The sequence below is a fragment of the Scophthalmus maximus genome, chromosome 19 (assembly GCF_022379125.1).
Source record: "Scophthalmus maximus strain ysfricsl-2021 chromosome 19, ASM2237912v1, whole genome shotgun sequence".
Lineage (NCBI taxonomy): Eukaryota > Metazoa > Chordata > Actinopteri > Pleuronectiformes > Scophthalmidae > Scophthalmus > Scophthalmus maximus.
Genome location: NC_061533.1, coordinates 1,912,501 through 1,932,500, shown reverse-complemented (window position 1 = coordinate 1,932,500; position 20,000 = coordinate 1,912,501). Strand labels below are relative to the sequence as shown.

Below are 20,000 nucleotides of genomic sequence, written 5' to 3'. Positions count from 1 at the left end.
CCACCGTGGTGGTCCCCTCTGAGAAGGTCACCGTCTGCTCCTTGGTGAAGTCCACCGTTCCCGGGCCGAGGATGGGCACTTTGGCCTTCATGGTTGAGACAGAGCCGTTGCGAGTTTCCCTCCCAATGTCCCAGGTCTTCTCCACCGTGCTGGTCTTCTCCAGCACCACAGTCTTCTCCACGTTTCTGCACTCCAGGTTGGTGACCTTGGCGAGCTTCAGGGCCTCCGGAGGATGGTGGAACAGCTCCATCTGGTCGATGGCGTACTCCACATGAGAGATGTGCTGGCTGTAGCTGTCTCTGTTGATCGCTAGGACCTGGTATGACTTGTACCAGTACTCGTCGCCCTCCCAGGGCAGGAAGAAGGCCTCGTGTTGGGTCACCACTTTGCCAAGGCCGTACTTGTTTTTCCCCACATAGATGTCGGACTTGGGGCAGGTTTTCACGGAATACTTGGGGACGGACCCGTACGAGTCTTCAACCCACTGCAGGAACTCAAAGTGGTCCACATTGACCAGCACTTCAAACCTGGAGGATGTGTACTCTTTGTCGGCGTAGGGATACTGGCAGAAGCCTCCTTTGCTGGGAGTGTGGAATCCGGCCTCGCAGTTGACTTTGCACACGTAGTCTGTGCGTTCGGTGTAGCCATTGAAGATGGCGACAGCGCCGTCTGGCAGGGAGCCATTCCATTGGACCCACTTGAGGTTGACGTGTTCGCCGAATATGGGGGAGGAGTGTGAGGTCGTCTCCTCTTCTGGGATGTCTCTAACATCTGGAGGGTTGATGACTTCACGGGACGGGACCACGTCTCCCAATGTGGGGTTGAGCCATGGCTCTACACAACAAGACAGAAAGGAGATGTTTTCATGTAAAGATTCAATTTTTCAGAAAAGTATATCGAGCAGGCTCCTATTTTCTGAAATGGTACGTTGCTAAATTCAGGAATTTGACTTGTGACTCACTTGGTTTTTCCTGCCCGTCCTGCAGCTGGGAGACGAAGAGCAGCGGGTCGGACTGCAGCGCCGGGCTGCAGAGCTGCAGCACCGCCAGGACGACAGTGACACACCACCTCATCTGGACACAGAGAAAACACAACCGGTGTGTCGGCATCAGGGTTTGGTTAGAATAGGTTACATTTAGTGATAGTATATTTAATTAAGGATTATTTATTTATTAATTTGTTTTTATTTGAGCAGATTTCAGGCACAAAAACAAGTTCAATCTCTTAATATCCAGTTTCCATTAAATTTGCCTTGACAACTTTAAGAATAAAAAAATAATTTTGTCCCGCTGTGTGAGATACAGTTTATTATTTTCTGAAGCAACTCTTTTCATTGGGGTTTTCAACTTCGAAACAAATAAGGAATGTCTTGGTGGAGCACATGAAAAAATGGAACATGGACATTCCCATACCTCTTCCTTTCTCCCTTTAACTGGGACATTTTAGAAACGCGGAACAACGGACCACTTCTTTACCCTTGCAAGGATCCTGGAGGGGGCCTGGGAGTATGCCCATCCAGTCTACATGAGTTTTGTGGATTTGGAGAAGGCGAATGACCGGGTCCCCCGGGAGATCATGTGGGAGGTGCTGCGGGAGTATGGGGTAAGGGGGTCACTTCTTGGGGCCATCCAATCTCTGTAAGAGCAAGAGCTGTGTCCGGGTTCTCGGCAGTAAGTCGGATTTGTTCCCGGTGGGGGTTGGTCTTCGCCAGGGCTGCGCTTTGTCACCAATCCTGTTTGTTATATTCATGGCCAGGATAGCGAGGCATAGTCGTGGTGGGGTGGGGTTGCAGCTTGGTGGGCTGGGGATCTCATCACTGCTTTTTGCAGATGATGTGGTCCTGATAGCACCATCGGTCTGTGACCTTCAGCACTCACTGGATCAGTTCGCAGCCGAGTGTGAAGCGGTTGGGATGAGAATCAGCCTCCAGGTAGGGAATGAGCCCTTACCTCAAGTGAAGGAGTTCCTCCTAAGTACCTCTGGGTCTTGTTTGCGAGTGAGGGGACAATGGAGTGTGAGATTGGCCAGAGAATTGGAGCAGCGGGGGCGGTATTGCACTCGCTTTGTCTCACTGTTGTGACAAAACGGGAGCTGAGCCGGAAGGCAAAGCTCTGGATCTACCGGTCAATCTTCGTTCCTACCCTCACCTATGGTCATGAAGGATGGGTCGTGACCGAAAAAACGAGAACGCGGGTACAAGCGGCCGAAAAGGGTTTCCTTAGAAAGGTGACTGGTGTCTCCCTTAGAGACAGGGTGAGAAGCTCAGTCATCCGTGAGGAGCTCGGAGTAGAGCCGCTGCTCCTTTGCATAGAAAGGAGCCAGTTGAGGTGGTTCGGGCATCTGGTAAGGATGCCCCCTGGGCGCCTCCCCTGGGAGGTGTTCCAGGCACGTCCAGCTGGGAAGAGACCTCGTTGTAGACCCAGGACTAGGTGGAGACATTATATCTCCACACTGGCCTGGGAACGCCTCGGGATCCCCCAGTCAGAGCTGGTTAATGTGGCCCAGGAAACGGAAGTTTTGGGTCCCCTACTGAAGCTGCTGCCCCCGCGACCCGACCCCGGATAAGCGGTTGAAGATGAGAGATGACATGAGATTTTAGAAACACGTTAGGGGAAAATGGATGTGCAGTGAATTTAATTTCTTACTAAACATCCTGATCAACCAAAGCCCATGTTTCTTTCCATAAATTTAGAGATGACAATAATTTAATTTATTGCAAATTCAGTTGGGATGAACATGAAAAGTTAATGAACAAGAAAGACAGAATGAAAGAAAAAAAATATTTTAACAATAAAAAATGTAAAGTTAATGGTGGAAGTACAAAAGGTTTAATTGGTCAATTGTATTTTTATATTTTACATTTAAACCAATAGGCTACTTGAGAGTTAGCTCCATGTTATTGAAGCATTTTACTGAAGTTTACTAAATCTGGTCAAATTTATCTTCGGACTCCGTCAATGACAAATACAATTTCGCCAGATGCATCATTAACATCTTTAAAAAGCTATGAATGAAGCGCGTGAATATTTATGGCTGCACCTTTGAGAACATTCATGTCTCTTTTATTTGATAATCATGCTCCTTTGTTGACATGTGATTTTTGTTACTAGGGTGAAGAACACTTAAGAGACACACAAGCAAAATTCTGGTATGTGTTGTAATTCCTCCTGTTGCCTACAGAGGACGATAAAGATCAGATATTGTGTAAAGCTCCTTTAAAAAGTTTTGGGGTTTTGAGTGTCAGAGTTTCTCGGAGCAGGAAAAAAACATTTTTCGGTAAAACGCGAGTTAAAGAATCTTACATTTTAGTTGGACCCAAAAATTTCGCATACAAATTTGCTTCAGATTCTTCTTGAAATATTCTCAAATGTAGGGTCATTGAAAGACTTTTACGAAAGAAAAATTGAGCAATTTTAGTAAAGAAACACATATTTACAGAATCATATAATAAACTGTTCATGGTGATGCAACAAAAGATCCACAAACATGCAGAGTAAAGAAAGTTGTAAGTGAACAAACAAGTCACCAGTTGCTGCCTATGTGACAGAAGTGTCAGAAGTATTAATATTGATTTATCAATCACTATTTTCTTGAAAACAAGTTGTATTTTCTTCAGATTATTCAACTGATTTAGATTCATTTATTAATTGATAATCAATCAGGTGAACAGAAATAGTTTTTACCTCGTCAGGTTCTTCCTGCAGTGACGCCGTCTGCAGTGTGCAGAGATTTAAAAACTCCCGACGGACTTATGACTTGTGACCTATGACCCCCCAATAAAAGAGGAGCGCGAGCTGCCAGTGTTTACAATCAACTCTAAACCTGATGTGAAATAAATAATTACACACAATCCCTCTGAACATTTAATTTATTTTCCAGATCAACAGGGACTCTTCAAATTAAAATCAGTTTTCCATGATCGTCTGGATTCGAAATCAGCAAAAATGTTTTTCACCACTGTTAGTTTGTTTGTCAGCAGAATCACACAAAAACGACAGATTTCCAGTAAACTTGGTGGAAGGACGGAACACGTGCCAAGAAAGAATCCATTGAATTTTGGCAAGGATCGGGACAAAGGGGCGGAGCCAGTAATTATTTTTGAATCACTTTTTGCGAATAACGCAACTTTGCGCGTCTTCTTGCTTCTTTTGCATTGACTTTGTATGTAATCTCAGTGTGCGAAAAATTTGTGTCACGTTTGGTTATTTCCTTGTCAAACCTCAAGCAGCCACAGAGTCTCCGGTGAAGGTTGTCATGTTGTTTCCACATGACACCTACCTTGTCCTTGACCAGCAATCCTCCGCCTGCAGCTCTGCCGGATCGGAATCAGTACGCATGTTGATAACGATAACAGATATTGATCTTTGGGTCAGAGAGCAGCCTCCGATACTCTTTGCCTGTATTCAACGTCCCGTATCTATCAGGGCATTAGAGGATTGCATGATGTCCAAAGTGCTCCATCAATGACGAGATACTGTATGTTCAGATAAGCTTGGACTGCGAACAAAGGGATCGAGATCTTCTGTAATAAGGCCTCATTGAATGAGACGGTCCATGTTGCGTAATGTCGCCGCCGGGCTGCCAAGATTAAACCTGGAGGAGATGCAGCTCGCTTGACACTATCGTTGAAAAATCGCTGATGTCACGGCCGGCCGCACGCGTCCTTGAGACGGAAGGTTAGAATGAGTTTATTTATTTAAGTCTCAACGAGGTCAAACTGCTCCGGAATCTGAGAGTCAGTGAGGATGGTTAACTTTATGATCTCAGTTGTACCTGAAATATAGGCAACACGAACATCTTCTAAACATGCAATGTAATTTGCATTTGATTTGCCTGAAGGCCAATTTGCCCTTGTTTGTTTGTTCGTTTGTCTGTCAGGAGGTTTTGTACAAAATCTACTTTAGCCTACAGATTTCCACGAAACTTGACCTCGTCAGTCAGGGGTGTAGCACCAAATTCTGGGCCCTATACATAAGCAGTCTCTGTGGGGCCCTCCGCAGCTATGATGCTGATTAATTTATAATACTATGTGTTCTAATAGTAACTAGCTAGCTTACTCTTACTGTATTCAGGTAATACAAGTTACAGTTAGCTAGCTAGCAATAGCAGCTGCGTCGATCTCAGCTAGGTGGCTGCTAACTAGCTGTCATATAAGGAGTTTGCTAATAGCTAGTTGTTCTCACTTGGTTTGTTTTTCTTCTCTGTCCCCTTCTGCTACCCAGACTTTACTTTTTTTAAACAAAACATTTAATATAAAATTTGCTTTAACCGCAGTGAACTGATTAAAGAACCTTCATTATGCATTTGCCCTCAATATATTAAAATATACGTTGTGTTTTTTGTTTATTTAACTGGACTTTTAAAACCGTAGGTCCGTTCGAGAGCCTTAATGTCACTGTAGTTCTTTTTCAGGCACTTTATGACACTTGATATGTTTAATAAGAGTATCCCTCTTGGATTAAGGATTATTAGGGCCCGAGCACCGAGGTGCGCGGACCTGGGGCATTGCATGCACCAGGGCCGCATGCACCAGAGGTGCAAGGCCCTATTGTTTCCGTAAGGATTATTAGGGCCCGAGCACCGAGGTGCGCGGACCTGGGGCATTGCATGCACCAGGGCCGCATGCACCGAGGTGCAAGGCCCTATTGTTTCCGTAAGGATTATTATTATTATTCTTATTATTCTTATTCAGCATCGCTCACTCATTTTACACCCTGTTCCCATATACGCAAATACGTGAAAATTGGCACACACGTTAAGAACTGCTCCCGCTACTCAGGCCCAGAGGCCCGGCGCTGGGTGTGGCCCAGGGCCTCCACAGCGCCCCCTGGAAAAATCAGCAGGTATAGGAAAAAAAAATTTGGCATATCCTACATAAATGAAATTTGGGAGGCAGATACATCTTGTCGGTACTGACAAAAAACCTCTTGGCAAAATTTCCTATGACCAACAGGAAGTCGGCCATTTTGTTTCAAAATCCATATTTCACATGCCATATTTTAATGAACTACTCCTGCAAATTTCACATGAGCAACTTCAAATTTGTTGTGTGTCATCTAAAGACCCATGGGATGAAACAATATCAAAAGCTTGAGTGTACGTCAGAGGCCCATGCTGTGACGGCTTGGCGAAAATTTGGCGAATTTCGATCCCTCGCCATGAAAACGGAAGTCGCTCGTAATCGAAGGTACATGCTCCGAACGAACCCAAACTTCTCAGGCATGATAACAATCTCGCCCTGAACAGATTGCCATGTCAATATTGGACATAGGTCATAGCGCCACCTACTGGCAACAGGAAGTAACATGTGTGTACACTTTTACGCCCTCTGTCTTATAGGTTGACCACATCATCATCAAATTTGGTCAGCTAAGTTGTAAGAAGTTGCTAACGTGGTACTATGAAATTGGTGACCACATGTCAAACGCTGTCGCCATGGTGACGCCTTGTTCGCCATAAAATACGAATACATATTTGAGGCACTTATGATAATTTGTTTGTCACGAAACTTGGCAGACATGTTCAGAGTGGCAAAGCGATATGTCCGATATGTGTCTTTTGTCCAATTGTGTCAAAATGGCTCCATAGCGCCCCCTAGAACACTTAAAAGTCAATTTTAACACCTTCAAATTTGACATAGAAAAACCAAATTCGGTCAGCTCATGTACCTTCCGACGACCTACCAAAAAGCCTCTTGGAGCAATTAGCTCCGCCCAACCGGAAGTCAGCCATTTTGGATTTTACCTTGGCGTAGGTGGCGAACGGAAGGCGACGTACTTTGACGAACTCCTCCTAGGCGGTTATTCGGATCCACCTCAAACTTTAGCAACGCGTAAAGGAGGCCTTCCGGATCAAACGATATCAAAAGATGTACTACACATCGAAAGGCGTGGCCGCGGTGAAGCGTGATTCGCCATGAACAGGAAGTTGCTCCAAATCAAAGGTACATGGTCTAATCTGATCCAAACTTCTCAGGCATGATAACAGTCCCGCCCTCAACACATTTACATGTCATAATTGAACAAAAGTAATAGCGCCCCCTAATGGTAATAGGAAGTTTGAAATTCTTCTTTTACGTCCTGTGCCTCGCAGGTTCAATGGAGAAACCTCAAATTTGGTCAGCGTAGTTGTGAGACGTGGCTGATATTGTACTGTGAAATTTTTGACCATGTGTCAAACGCTGTTGCCATAGTGACGCCCGGTTCGCCATCAAATACCGATACATGTTTGAGGCACTTATGATGCTTTGTTTCTCACGAAACATGGCAGACATGTTCAGAGTGGCAAGTCGATATGTCCGATATGTGTCTTTTGTCAAATTATGTCAAAATGGCTCCATAGCGCCCCCTACAACATTTCAAAGTCATGGCCACCGCCTTTAAATTTGACGTAGATGAACGAAATTCGGTCGGCTAGTGTATCTTCCAACGACCTACAAAAAAGCCTCTTGGAGCAATTAGCTCCGCCCAACCGGAAGTCAGCCATTTTGGATTTTACCTTGGCGTAAGCAGTGAACGGAAGGTGACGCACATTGATGAACTCCTCTTAGGCGGTTATTCGGATCTGCCTCAAACTTTAGCAACGCGTAGAGGAGGCATCCCTGATCAAACGATATCAAAAGATTTAGTCTACATCAAAAGGCGTGGCCGTGGTGAAGCGTGATTCGCCATGCACAGGAAGTTGCTCCAAATCAAAGGTACATGGTCTGATCTGATCCAAACTTCTCAGGCATGATAACAGTCCCACCCTCAACACATCTAAAATGTCATAATCTAACACAAGTCATAGCGCCACCTAATGGTAACAGGTCGTTAGAAATTTGACTTTTACTTCCTCTGCCTGGCAGGTTCACTGGAGAAAATTCAAATTTGGTTGACTTAGTTGTGAGACAAGGCTGATATTGTACTGTGAAAGTTTTGACCGTGTGTCGACCGTGAGTCAACCTTTTTGATGTTTCGACCTGTAGTCTGTCAGTGCCACGAACTGAACCCGCCGGGAAGACGGCATTTTCAAAATGAGGACGCGGGGAAGAGAAATCGGCGCGTCCCGACCGGCCGTCGCGAGACTCGGCGGACGCGTCGAGAGCGGCTGCCGGCGCGTCCCCGACGGCGAGAGTGCGAGGGCCCGATCATCGCTGCTCGCAGCTTTAATTAGGGCCCGAGCACCGAGGTGCGCGGACCTGGGGCATTGCATGCACCAGGGCCGCATGCACCGAGGTGCAAGGCCCTATTGTTTCCGTAAGGATTATTATTAGGGCCCGAGCACGAGGTGCGCGGACCTGGGGCATTGCATGCACCAGGGCCGCATGCACCGAGGTGCAAGGCCCTATTGTTTCCGTAAGGATTATTATTATTATTCTTATTCAGCATCGTTCACTCATTTTACACCCTGTTCCCATATGCGAAAACGGATGAAAATTGGCACACACGTCAGAAACTGCTCCCGCTACTCAGGCCTAGAGGCCCGGCACTGGGTGTGGCCCAGGGGCTCCACAGCGCCCCCTGGAAAAATCAGCAGGTATAGGAAAAAAAAATTTGGAGTATCCTACATAAATGAAATTTGGGTGGCAGATACATCTTGTCGGACCTGACAAAAAACCTCTTGGCAAAATTTCCTATGACCAACAGGAAGTCGGCCATTTTGTGTCAAAATCCATATTTCACGTGCCATATTTTAATGAACTACTACTACAAATTTCACATGAGCTACTTCAAATTTGTCGTGTGTCATCTAAAGACCCATGGGATGAAACGATATCAAAAGCTTGAGTGTACGTCAGAGGCCCATGCTGTGACGGCGTGGCGAAAATGTGGCGAATTTCGATCCCTCGCCATGAAAATGGAAGTCGCTCGTAATCGAAGGTACATGCTCCGATCGGACCCAAACTTCTCAGGCATGATAACAGTCTCGCCCTGAACAGATTACCATGTCAATATTGGACATAGGTCATAGCGCCACCTACTGGCAACAGGAAGTAACATGTGTCTACACTTTTACGCCCTCTGTCTTATAGGTTGACCACATCATCGTCAAATTTGGTCAGCTAAGTTGTAAGAAGTTGCTAACGTGGTACTATGAAATTTGTGACCATATGTCAAACGCTGTCGCCATGGTGACGCCTTGTTCGCCATAAAATACGAATACATATTTGAGGCACTTATGATGCTTTGTGTCTCACGAAACTTGGCAGACATGTTCAGAGTGGCAAGACAATATGTCCGATATGTGTCTTTTGTCCAATTGTGTCAAAATGGCTCCATAGCGCCCCCTACAAAACTTAAAAGTCAATTATCCCACCTTTAAATTTGACGTAGAAGAACCAAATTCGGTGGGCTCATGTACCTCCCGACGACCTACGAAAAAGCCTCTTGGAGCAATTAGCTCCGCCCAACCGGAAGTCCGCCATTTTGATTTTACCTTGGCGTAAGGGGCGAACGGAAGGCCTCGTACTTTCGCGAACTCCTCCTAGGCGGTTCATGGGATCCGCCTCAAACTTGGGCAACGCGTAGAGGAGGCCTTCCGGATCAAACGATATCAAAAGATTTTGTCTAAATCGAAAGGCGTGGCCGCGGTGAAGCGTGATTCGCCATGAACAGGAAGTTGCTCCAAATCAAAGGTACATGGTCTAATCTGATCCAAACTTCTCAGGCATGATAACAGTCCCGCCCTGAAAACATCTTCATGTCAATATTGGACATAAGTCATAGCGCCACCTAATGGTGATAGGAAGTTTGAAATTCTTCTTTTATGTCCTCTGCCTCGCAGGTTCACTGGAGCAACCTCAAATTTGGTCAGCTTAGTTGTGAGACATGGCTGATATGATACTTTGAAAATTTTGACCATGTGTCAAACGCTGTTGCCATGGTGACGCCCTGTTCGCCATCAAATACGTTACATATTTGAGGCACTTATGATAATTTGTTTGTCACGAAACTTGGCAGACATGTTCAGAGTGGCAAGACAATATGTCCGATATGTGTCTTTTGTCCAATTGTGTCAAAATGGCTCCATAGCGCCCCCTACAAAACTTAAAAGTCAATTATCGCACCTTTAAATTTGACGTAGAAGAACTAAATTCGGTCGGCTCATGTACCTCTCGACGACCTACCAAAAAGCCTCTTGGAGCAATTAGCTCCGCCCAACCGGAAGTCAGCCATTTCGGATTTTACCTTGGGGTAAGCAGTGAACGGAAGGTGACGTTCTTTGACGAACTCCTCCTAGGCGGTTATTCGGATCCGCCTCAAACTTTAGCAACGCGTAGAGGAGGCCTTCCGGATCAAACGATATCAAAAGATTTACTCCACATCGAAAGGCGTGGCCGCGGTGAGGCGTGATTCACCATGAACAGGAAGTTGCTCCAAATCAAAGCTACATGGTCTAATCTGATCCAAACTTCTCAGGCGTGATAACAGTCCCACCCTAAACACATCTACATGTCAATATTGGACATAAGTCATAGCGCCACCTAATGGTGATAGGAAGTTTGAAATTCTTCTTTTACGTCCTCTGCCTCGCAGGTTCACTGGAGAAACCTCAAATTTGGTCAGCTTAGTTGTGAGACATGGCTGATATTGTACTGTGAAATTTTTGACCATATGTCAAACGCTGTTGCCATGGTGACGCCCTGTTCGCCATCAAATACGTTACATATTTGAGGCACTTATGATGCTTTGTTTCTCATGAAACTTGGCAGACATGTTCAGAGTGGCAAGACAATATGTCTGATATGTGTCTTTTGTCCAATTGTGTCAAAATGGCTCCATAGCGCCCCCTACAACATTTCAAAGTCAATTCTAACGCCTTTAAATTTGACTTAGAAGAACCAAATTCGGTCGGCTCATGTACCTCCCGACGACCTACCAAAAAGCCTCTTGGAGCAATTAGCTCCGCCCAACCGTAAGTCAGCCATTTTGGATTTTACCTTGGGGTAAGCAGTGAACGAAAGGCGACGCACTTTGACGAACTCCTCCTACGGGACACGGGTAAGGGAATTTTCCGATTCGTGGCTGAGAATGAATGGGCATTTTCCTGCCATTGGTCAAAGGTCGTCACAATGGACTTGCGTCCCTGTTAGGGTGTCATATGGCTGTGACTAAGATCACGAATTGGACGCAAAGTGTGCTGAAGCCACTGCGCCTGTCGGTGGCGCTATCACTCCTTTCTGGGCTGGGGGGGGGGGCCCCGGGTATTGCCGTTGGACACAGGGGCCCCTACCACTTCCCTAACTCGTACACCTGTCCAACTGATGGACCTTTTTGTCCACTTCATTCACTTTGTAAATTTTTGGGTGTCCGCTTCGTGGTACATTTGTCGACATCGCAGAACTTGTCATGGTAGTACAGTACGGTACAGTAAATATGTCCAATCGGAGGAATATTTGTCCACTCTGGGTAAATGGCCCCCTTTTGCCCAAAACTCGCTTACCGACTCTGGGGCGGGGTACCAGGGGCCCCCGGGGCCCCCGGGGGCCAAAAGTCCAATTAGCCCAGAACTCACTTGCCGACATCGGGGGGGAGAGGCCTGAGGGGGGCCCGGGAGTACCAGGGGCCCCCGGGGGCCAAAAGTCCAATTAGCCCAGAACTCACTTGCCGACATCGGGGGGAGAGGCCTGAGGGGGGCCCGGGAGTACCAGGGGCCCCCGGGGGCCAAAAGTCCAATTAGCCCAGAACTCACTTGCCGACATCGGGGGGAGAGGCCTGAGGGGGGCCCGGGAGTACCAGGGGCCCCCGGGGGCCAAAAGTCCAATTAGCCCAGAACTCACTTGCCGACACCGGGGGCTTGGGCACAAGGGGCCCCCGGGGGCCACCGGGGGCCAAGAGTCCAATCGGCCCAAAACTCACTTGCCGACTTTGGGAGGAGGGCCCGAGGGGTGCCGGGGGGTACCCCAGGGGTACCAGGGGCCCCCAGGGGGTACCTGGGGGCCCCTGGGGTAGGTTGCACTTCCACCGAGTGGACATGTTCCCCCCACTGAGGAGGACTGTGCTGGCCGGGTGGAAAAGACCACCTTGCCTTTGTCCAGTTGGAATACCCTGACCTCAGCTCTAAGGTATTTTGAAGTGTACGTACACTTCGCCGCCTATTTTTAGGACCCCCGGGGAGCCGGGCAAGGGGGGGTTGGGGACGTCCACTCCGCGACATGGGCCGCTTCTTGCCACTGGACGGTTTCCGGAGCCCGCTTCCCTAGGGTGGGGAAGAGAAATCGTCGCGTCCCGACCGGCCGTCGCGAGACCCGGCGGACGCGTGGAGAGCGGCTGCCGGCGCGTCCCCGACGGCAAGAGTGCGAGGGCCCGATCATCGCTGCTCGCAGCTTTAATTATTATTCTTATTATTCTTATTCAGCATCGCTCACTCATTTTACACCCTGTTCCCATATACGCAAATACGTGAAAATTGGCACACACGTTAAGAACTGCTCCCGCTACTCAGGCCCAGAGGCCCGGCGCTGGGTGTGGCCCAGGGCCTCCACAGCGCCCCCTGGAAAAATCAGCAGGTATAGGAAAAAAAAATTTGGCATATCCTACATAAAGGAAATTTGGGAGGCAGATACATCTTGTCGGTACTGACAAAAAACCTCTTGGCAAAATTTCCTATGACCAACAGGAAGTCGGCCATTTTGTGTCAAAATCCATATTTCACGTGCCATATTTTAATGAACTACTCCTACAAATTTCACATGAGCAACTTCAAATTTGTCGTGTGTCATCTAAAGACCCTTGGGATGAAACGATATCAAAAGTTTGAGTGTACGTCAGAGCCCCCCGCTGTGACGGCGTGGCGAAAATGTGGCGAATTTCGATCCCTCGCCATGAAAACGGAAGTCGCTCGTAATCGAAGGTACATGCTCCGAGCGGACCCAAACTTCTCAGGCATGATAACAGTCTCGCCCTGAACAGATTGCCATGTCAATATTGGACATAGGTCATAGCGCCACCTACTGGCAACAGGAAGTAACATGTGTGTACACTTTTACGCCCTCTGTCTTATAGGTTGACCACATCATCATCAAATTTGGTCAGCTAAGTTGTAAGAAGTTGCTAACGTGGTACTATGAAATTTGTGACCATATGTCAAACGCTGTCGCCATGGTGACGCCTTGTTCGCCATAAAATACGAATACATATTTGAGGCACTTATGATGCTTTGTGTCTCACGAAACTTGGCAGACATGTTCAGAGTGGTACGTGGATATGTCCGATATGTGTCTTTTGTCCAATTGTGTCAAAATGGCTCCATAGCGCCCCCTACAACACTTAAAAGTCAATTATCCCACCTTTAAATTTGACGTAGAAGAACCAAATTCGGTGGGCTCATGTACCTCCCGACGACCTACGAAAAAGCCTCTTGGAGCAATTAGCTCCGCCCAACCGGAAGTCCGCCATTTTAATTTTACCTTGGCGTAAGGGGCGAACGGAAGGCGAAGTACTTTGACGAACTCCTCCTAGGCGGTTATTCGGATCCGCCTCAAACTTTAGCAACACGTAGAGGAGGCCTTCCGGATCAAACGATATCAAAAGATTTACTCCACATCGAAAGGCGTGGCCGCGGTGAAGCGTGATTCGCCATGAACAGGAAGTTGCTCCAAATCAAAGGTACATGGTCTAATCTGATCCAAACTTCTCAGGCATGATAACAGTCCTACCCTAAACACATCTACATGTCAATATTGGACATAAGTCATAGCGCCACCTAATGGTAACAGGAAGTTTGAAATTGTACTTTTACGTCCTCTGCCTTGCAGGTTCACCGGAGCAACCTCAAATTTGGTCAGCGTAGTTGTGAGACATGGCTGATATTGTACTGTGAAAGTTTTGACCATGTGTCAAACGCTGTTGCCATGGTGACGCCCTGTTCGCCATCAAATACGAATACATGTTTGAGGCACTTGGGATGATTTGTGTCTCACGAAACTTGGCAGGCATGTTCAGAGTGGCAAGACAATATGTCCAATATGTGTCTTTTGTCCAGTTGTGTCAAAATGGCTCCATAGCGCCCCCTACCTCATTTAAAATTCAATTATCCCACCTTTAAATTTGACGTAGAAGAACCAAATTCGGTCGGCTCATGTACCTCCCGACGACCTACCAAAAAGCCTCTTGGAGCGATTAGCTCCGCCCAACTGGAAGTCAGCCATTTTGGATTTTACCTTACCCCTATTGGATTTTATTTTATCCCTAAGCAGTGAACGGAAGGCGACGCACTTTGACAAACTCCTCTTAGGCGGTTATTCGGATCTGTCTCAAACTTTAGCAACACGTAGAGGAGGCCTCCCTGATCAAACGATATCAAAATATTTAGTCTACATCGAAAGGCGTGGCCGTGGTGAAGCGCGATTCGCCATGAACAGGAAGTTGCTCCAAATCAAAGGTACATGGTCTGATCTCATCCAAACTTCTCAGGCATGATAACAGTCCCACCCTCAACACATTTACATGTCATAATTGAACAAAAGTAATAGCGCCACCTAATGGTAACAGGTCGTTAGAAATTTGACTTTTACTTCCTCTGCCTGGCAGGTTCACTGGAGAAAACTCAAATTCGGTCGGCTTAATTGTGAGACAATGCTGATACTGTACTGTGAAAGTTTTAACCGTGTGTCAACCGGAAGTCGACCGTTTTTATTTTTCAACCTGAAGTCTGTCGGTGACACGAACTGAACCCGTCGGGAAGACGGCATTTTCAAAGTGAGGACACGGGGAAGGGAAATCGGCGCGTCCCGACCGGCCGTCGCGAGACTCGGCGGACGCGTGGAGAGCGGCTGCCGGCGCGACCCCGACGGCGAGAGTGCGAGGGCCCGATCATCGCTGCTCGCAGCTTTAATTATTATTATTCTTGTTCAGCATCGTTCACTCATTTATACGGCACTTCCCATATACGAAAACTCTTGAAAATTGGCACACACGTCAGAAACTGCTCCCGCTACTCAGGCCCAGAGGCCCGGCACTGGGTGTGGCCCAGGGGCTCCACAGCGCCCCCTGGAAAAATCATCAGGTATAGGAAAAAAAATTTCGGCATATCCTACAAAAATGAAATTTGGGAGGCTGATACATGTTGTCGGGACTGACAAAAAACCTCTTGGCAAAATTTCCTGTGACCAACAGGAAGTCGGCCATTTTGTGTCAAAATCCATGTTTCACGTGCTATATTTTAATGAACTACTCCTACAAATTTCACATGAGCAACTTCAAATTTGTCGTGTGTCATCTAAAGACCCATGGGATGAAACGATATCAAAAGCTTGAGTGTACGTCAGAGGCCCATGCTGTGACGGCGTGGCGAATATGTGGCGAATTTCGATCCCTCGCCATGAAAATGGAAGTCGCTCGTAATCGAAGGTACATGCTCCGATCGGAACCAAACTTCTCAGGCATGATAACAATCTTGCCCTGAACAGATTGCCAGGTCAATATTGGACATAGGTCATAGCGCCACCTACTGGCAACAGGAAGTAACAAGTGTCTACACTTTTACGCCCTCTGTCTTATAGGTTAATCACATCATCGTCAAATTTGGTCAGCTAAGTTGTAAGAAGTTGCTAACGTGGTACTATGAAATTTGTGACCATATGTGAAACGCTGTCGCCATGGTGACGCTTTGTTCGCCATCAAATACGAATACATATTTGAGGCACTTATGATGCTTTGTTTCTCACGAAACTTGGCAGACATGTTCAGAGTGGCAAGACAATATGTCCGATATGTGTCTTTTGTCCAATTGTGTCAAAATGGCTCCATAGCGCCCCCTACAACACTTAAAAGTCAATTATCCCACCTTTAAATTTGACGTAGAAGAACCAAATTCGGTGGGCTCATGTACCTCCCGACGACCTACGAAAAAGCCTCTTGGAGCAATTAGCTCCGCCCAACCGGAAGTCCGCCATTTTGATTTTACCTTGGCGTAAGGGGCGAACGGAAGGCGTCGTACTTTCGCGAACTCCTCCTAGACGGTTCATCGTATCCGCCTCAAACTTGGGCAACGCGTAGAGGAGGCCTTCCAGATCAAACGATATCAAAAGATTTACTCCACATCGAAAGGCGTGGCCGCGGTGAAGCGTGATTCGCCATGAACAGGAAGTTGCTCCAAATCAAAGGTACATGGTCTAATCTGATCCAAACTTCTCAGGCATGATAACAGTCCCGCCCTGAACACATCTTCATGTCAATATTGGACATAAGTCATAGCGCCACCTAATGGTGATAGGAAGTTTAAAATTGTACTTTTACGTCCTCTGCCTCGCAGGTTCACTGGAGCAACCTCAAATTTGGTCAGCTTAGTTGTGAGACATGGCTGATATGATACTGTGAAAATTTTGACCATATGTCAAATGCTGTTGCCATGGTGACGCCCTGTTCGCCATCAAATACGTAACATATTTGAGGCACTTATGATGCTTAGTTTCTCACGAAACTTGGCAGACATGTTCAGAGTGGCAAGTTGATATGTCCGATATGTGTCTTTTGTCCAATTGTGTCAAAATGGCTCCATAGCGCCCCCTACAACATTTCAAAGTCATGGCCCCCGCCTTTAAATTTGACGTAGATGAACGAAATTCGGTCGGCTAGTGTATCTTCCTCCGACCTACAAAAAAGCCTCTTGGAGCCATTAGCTCCGCCCAACCGGAAGTCAGCCATTTTGGATTTTATATGACTAAACATGGAAAATCAAAGGTGTCGTACTTTTACCACCTCCTCCTTGGCCGTTAATCGAAACCACCTCAAACTTGGGCGACGCGTAGATGAGACCTTCCCGATCAAACTCCCCATAGGGTTTTATAGTCTACGACGAAAGGTGCGGGCGCAGCGGAGCGCGATTCGCCACGAAACGTGAGGTGTTTTTTCACTGTGTCGGGGATGCTTCTACAGGCACGAAACACAGCACACATATTACAAAAGAGGACAGGTTCGATCGGACATGAGTTTTGAGTTCGGCCGTTGCAAAGCAGCTCCTTAGCGCTCCTTACAACACAAAAAAACCAAGCCACCCGCGCGTATGAAATATCCCCGGCGAACGTATCTACAGGCTGAAGTCTGTCGGTGCCACGAACCGAACCCGCCGGGAAACGGCATTTTCAAAGTGAGGACACGGGGAAGAGAAATCGGCGCGTCCCGACCGGCCGTCGTGAGACTCGGCGGACGCGTGGAGAGCGGCTGCCGGCGCGTCCCCGACGGCGAGAGTGCGAGGGCCCGATCATCGCTGCTCGCAGCTTTAATTATTATTATTCTCCTTCCCACTTGAGCAAATGTTTCACTCATTTCGCATGCATGAAAACTCAACAAAATTTGTGTAATTAATCTTATGAATGGGCGTTTCAAAACGCTTTGTTATAATTCTATTCTAAGAAAAGGTAAATTCATATTAATGTTTGATGTTTTGAATAGACAATGTTTATCTGCGTAGTAGATGAATGACAGATAAATGCAGTGGACAAACAACACAATACTTTATTCTGAAATGTAGGGAAGTTAAACTCTTCCAAGTTAGAAATGCTCAAGTAAAGTCAAAAACAGATCCACTGTCTACATGTTGTATGTTGTATGTGTGTTAAGTCATGACAGGTCATTTTTCATCAGTTCCATGTGCTGGTGCAGAGATTGTAAAGACAATGGAAGAGGATTTAAAAACATGTACACGTCTTTTTATTTATTGAGACACTTTTAAATTTTCAACATAACAAACATCAGATGCTTGAGAAGTATTCTCTAGGTGTCGCCGTCAGTCTGTCACGGACACGGTTTGGCGTCGGCCACAGGTTCGCAGCGGTCCACCACGGCCCGCACCTCTCCGATCTGGACTCCGTCGTACGTCCCGGAGATGGACGTCCACTGGGTCTCTCCGTCGCGGTAGGTGCGGCTGAGTCGAGCCGTGTAGGGGATGTCGGCTTTGATCTTGCGTCCCTCCATGCGGACTCTGCAGGAGTGGTTCGGCGGGACGGTGAGCTCCACGGACACAGAGTGGCTGAGCGACTCCACTATGGTGGTTCCCCTGGAGAACTGCAGCGTCTTCTCGCCGCCCAGCTCGATGCCGCCGGAGCCAATGAAGGGGATTTTAGCGGTGATGCTGCCTGTGATGCCGAGCATGGTGGATCGACCGATGTTCCACGTGGTCTCCACCTCGGTTGTCTTAGAGATGGTGACTGTCTTCACCACCGCCTGGCACTCGTTGTTGGTGACCCCGGAGATACGCATGGTCTCAGGAGGATACTGGAAGATGGCGACCTCATCAATGGCGTACTTGACATTGCTGATGTCCTGGGTGTAGGCGTCCCTGTTGATGGTCAGGACCTGGTACTTCTTGTACCAGTACTCGTCGCCTTCCCACGGCAGGAAGAAGGCCTCAAACTGAGGAACGACCTTGCCGAGACCGTACTTGTTCTTCCCAACGTAGATGCCAACACCTGGGCAGGTTCTGACGGAATGCAGGGGCACTGAGCCGTAGGAACCTTCCTTCCACTCCAGGAACTCAAAGTTGTCTTTGTTGGCCAGGATCTGGAACTCAGGGGCGTAGTACTCATGGTCTCCATAGGGGTAGCGACAGTATGGGCCCAGGCTGGGGTTGTAAAAGCCGGCCTCGCACTTGTATTTGCAGACGTAGTCGGTGCGTTCGGTGTAGCCGTTGTAGATGGCAACGGCGCCGTTGGGCACCGAGCCGCCCCAGGTCAGCCACTCCAGGTTAACGTTATCGGCGAACATGAAGGAGGAAGGCAGGTCCTGCTGCTGCTCCAGGTCGGCGGGGGTGAGAGGAGCCGACGCCACATTGTTACCGGTGGGCTCAGGCTCCAGGCCTTCCAGCTCAGGGTTCAGTAAGGACGCTGTGTGAAAGACAAGTTCACAAGTCAAACAACACAGAACTTTATATCTAATGCAACTATCAGTAAAAACCAACTACTGTATCTGATGATGGACGACCCTGAACCCCCCTAAAAGGTCTACATCGCCCCTGGTGTCTGGCTGCAGTATAGCTCTTAAGCAGACGGGACATGGACCAAACCCAAAAAATCAAAGTACACGTTAAATTTTATTTTTCTCAAGATGGTTTCTGTCATTTTAGGTCGGTCTTTCTACACTGATGTATGTTCCATGTTTCATTTTAATAATTTGTTGCTGTAAGGGGGTGTGACCAGATGATTGACAGCTGAGATGGACTATTGATCGAGGTTCCCTGTGAAACACAAACCTCCCACCTCAACCTGATTATGTCCTCCCAAAAAAACAAAATCTGTGAAACGTTTACCTCTCCTGAGCTGTGAGCTCTTCTGCACGATGTCCTGCAGACTGGCCGAGGACAGAGCCAGCAGGGCCGACAGCAGCAACACGGACAGCTTCATCTGGATGCCAAACACAAGACCATTTCAGGGACACTCAGAAGTTCTGCTCAGCACATTTCAACCTTGTCAACAACAGAATAATTAGCAAACAGGATCCGAACTTCAAGAAACTTCAGACGTGAGAGTGGACGACGCATTTGCTTCCTTTGTGCTGAAGTCTGGAGACAAACGCACCAAGGCCCCGAGTTACTGTTCTGCCATCGGGTCGAACTACAGAGTCCCAGTGGTCCGGAAAAACGACAACATGTTTAATTCCCTTTGCGATCATCAGCAGCCAGGACAGATTGAAAATAGACTTTGTTTTCATCGGTTGTAGTTTTAACATTTCTCTTGTGGCTTTTGAAAGAGTTTATTCACTGTTGAGTCTCGTCAAAGGAAATTTTGTGGCCGACAGTTATTTTGCAAAAACAAGTGCGACATGAGTCTTTTCACGCATTTTGCACTGAAACAACACAAGTTACATATTCTGGAGATAATCCATTCTTGAAACTTCTTTTACAAAACAAAAGTGGAAATATTAAATCCTACTAAGAATATTGCGAACACATCACATCAGAGTGAAGGTGAAAAGACACTGAGCAGCACTCACCCTTCACAGTCGCTCCCCCACTAAGATCACCTCCTTGCGCCTTATGCTTTATATATCCTGGTTTATGACTCCGTCATAAAGTCGACTCTG

At 47.3% G+C, this 20,000-nt stretch overlaps 2 protein-coding genes across 3 annotated transcripts in view; both read right to left on the bottom strand.

Annotated features, from left to right (window-relative positions):
• The window catches only part of LOC118314101 (natterin-3), a 4,137-nt gene extending 343 nt beyond the window's left edge, over positions 1 to 3,794 (bottom strand). The window contains exons 1-3 of the mRNA XM_035640249.2: positions 3,684 to 3,794; positions 962 to 1,073; positions 1 to 834 (exon numbers count right to left, since the gene is read on the bottom strand). The exon at positions 1 to 834 is cut by the window's left edge and continues 343 nt beyond it. Of these exons, the coding sequence (XP_035496142.1) occupies positions 1 to 834; positions 962 to 1,073 (946 nt within the window). The 5' untranslated portion in view covers positions 3,684 to 3,794. The remainder of the gene's footprint in view (positions 835 to 961; positions 1,074 to 3,683) is intronic.
• The window catches only part of LOC118314103 (natterin-3-like), a 26,118-nt gene that overhangs the window by 6,072 nt on the left and 46 nt on the right, over positions 1 to 20,000 (bottom strand). The window contains exons 1-3 of one of the 2 annotated variants that reach the window (XM_047329060.1): positions 19,911 to 20,000; positions 19,228 to 19,321; positions 18,705 to 18,805 (exon numbers count right to left, since the gene is read on the bottom strand). The exon at positions 19,911 to 20,000 is cut by the window's right edge and continues 46 nt beyond it. In XM_047329060.1, coding sequence (XP_047185016.1) covers positions 18,705 to 18,805; positions 19,228 to 19,321 — 195 coding nt within the window. In that variant the 5' untranslated portion in view covers positions 19,911 to 20,000. Of the gene's footprint in view, positions 1 to 17,413; positions 18,806 to 19,227; positions 19,322 to 19,910 lie in introns of those variants that run through there. The other variant, XM_035640251.2, reaches the window with a different exon arrangement.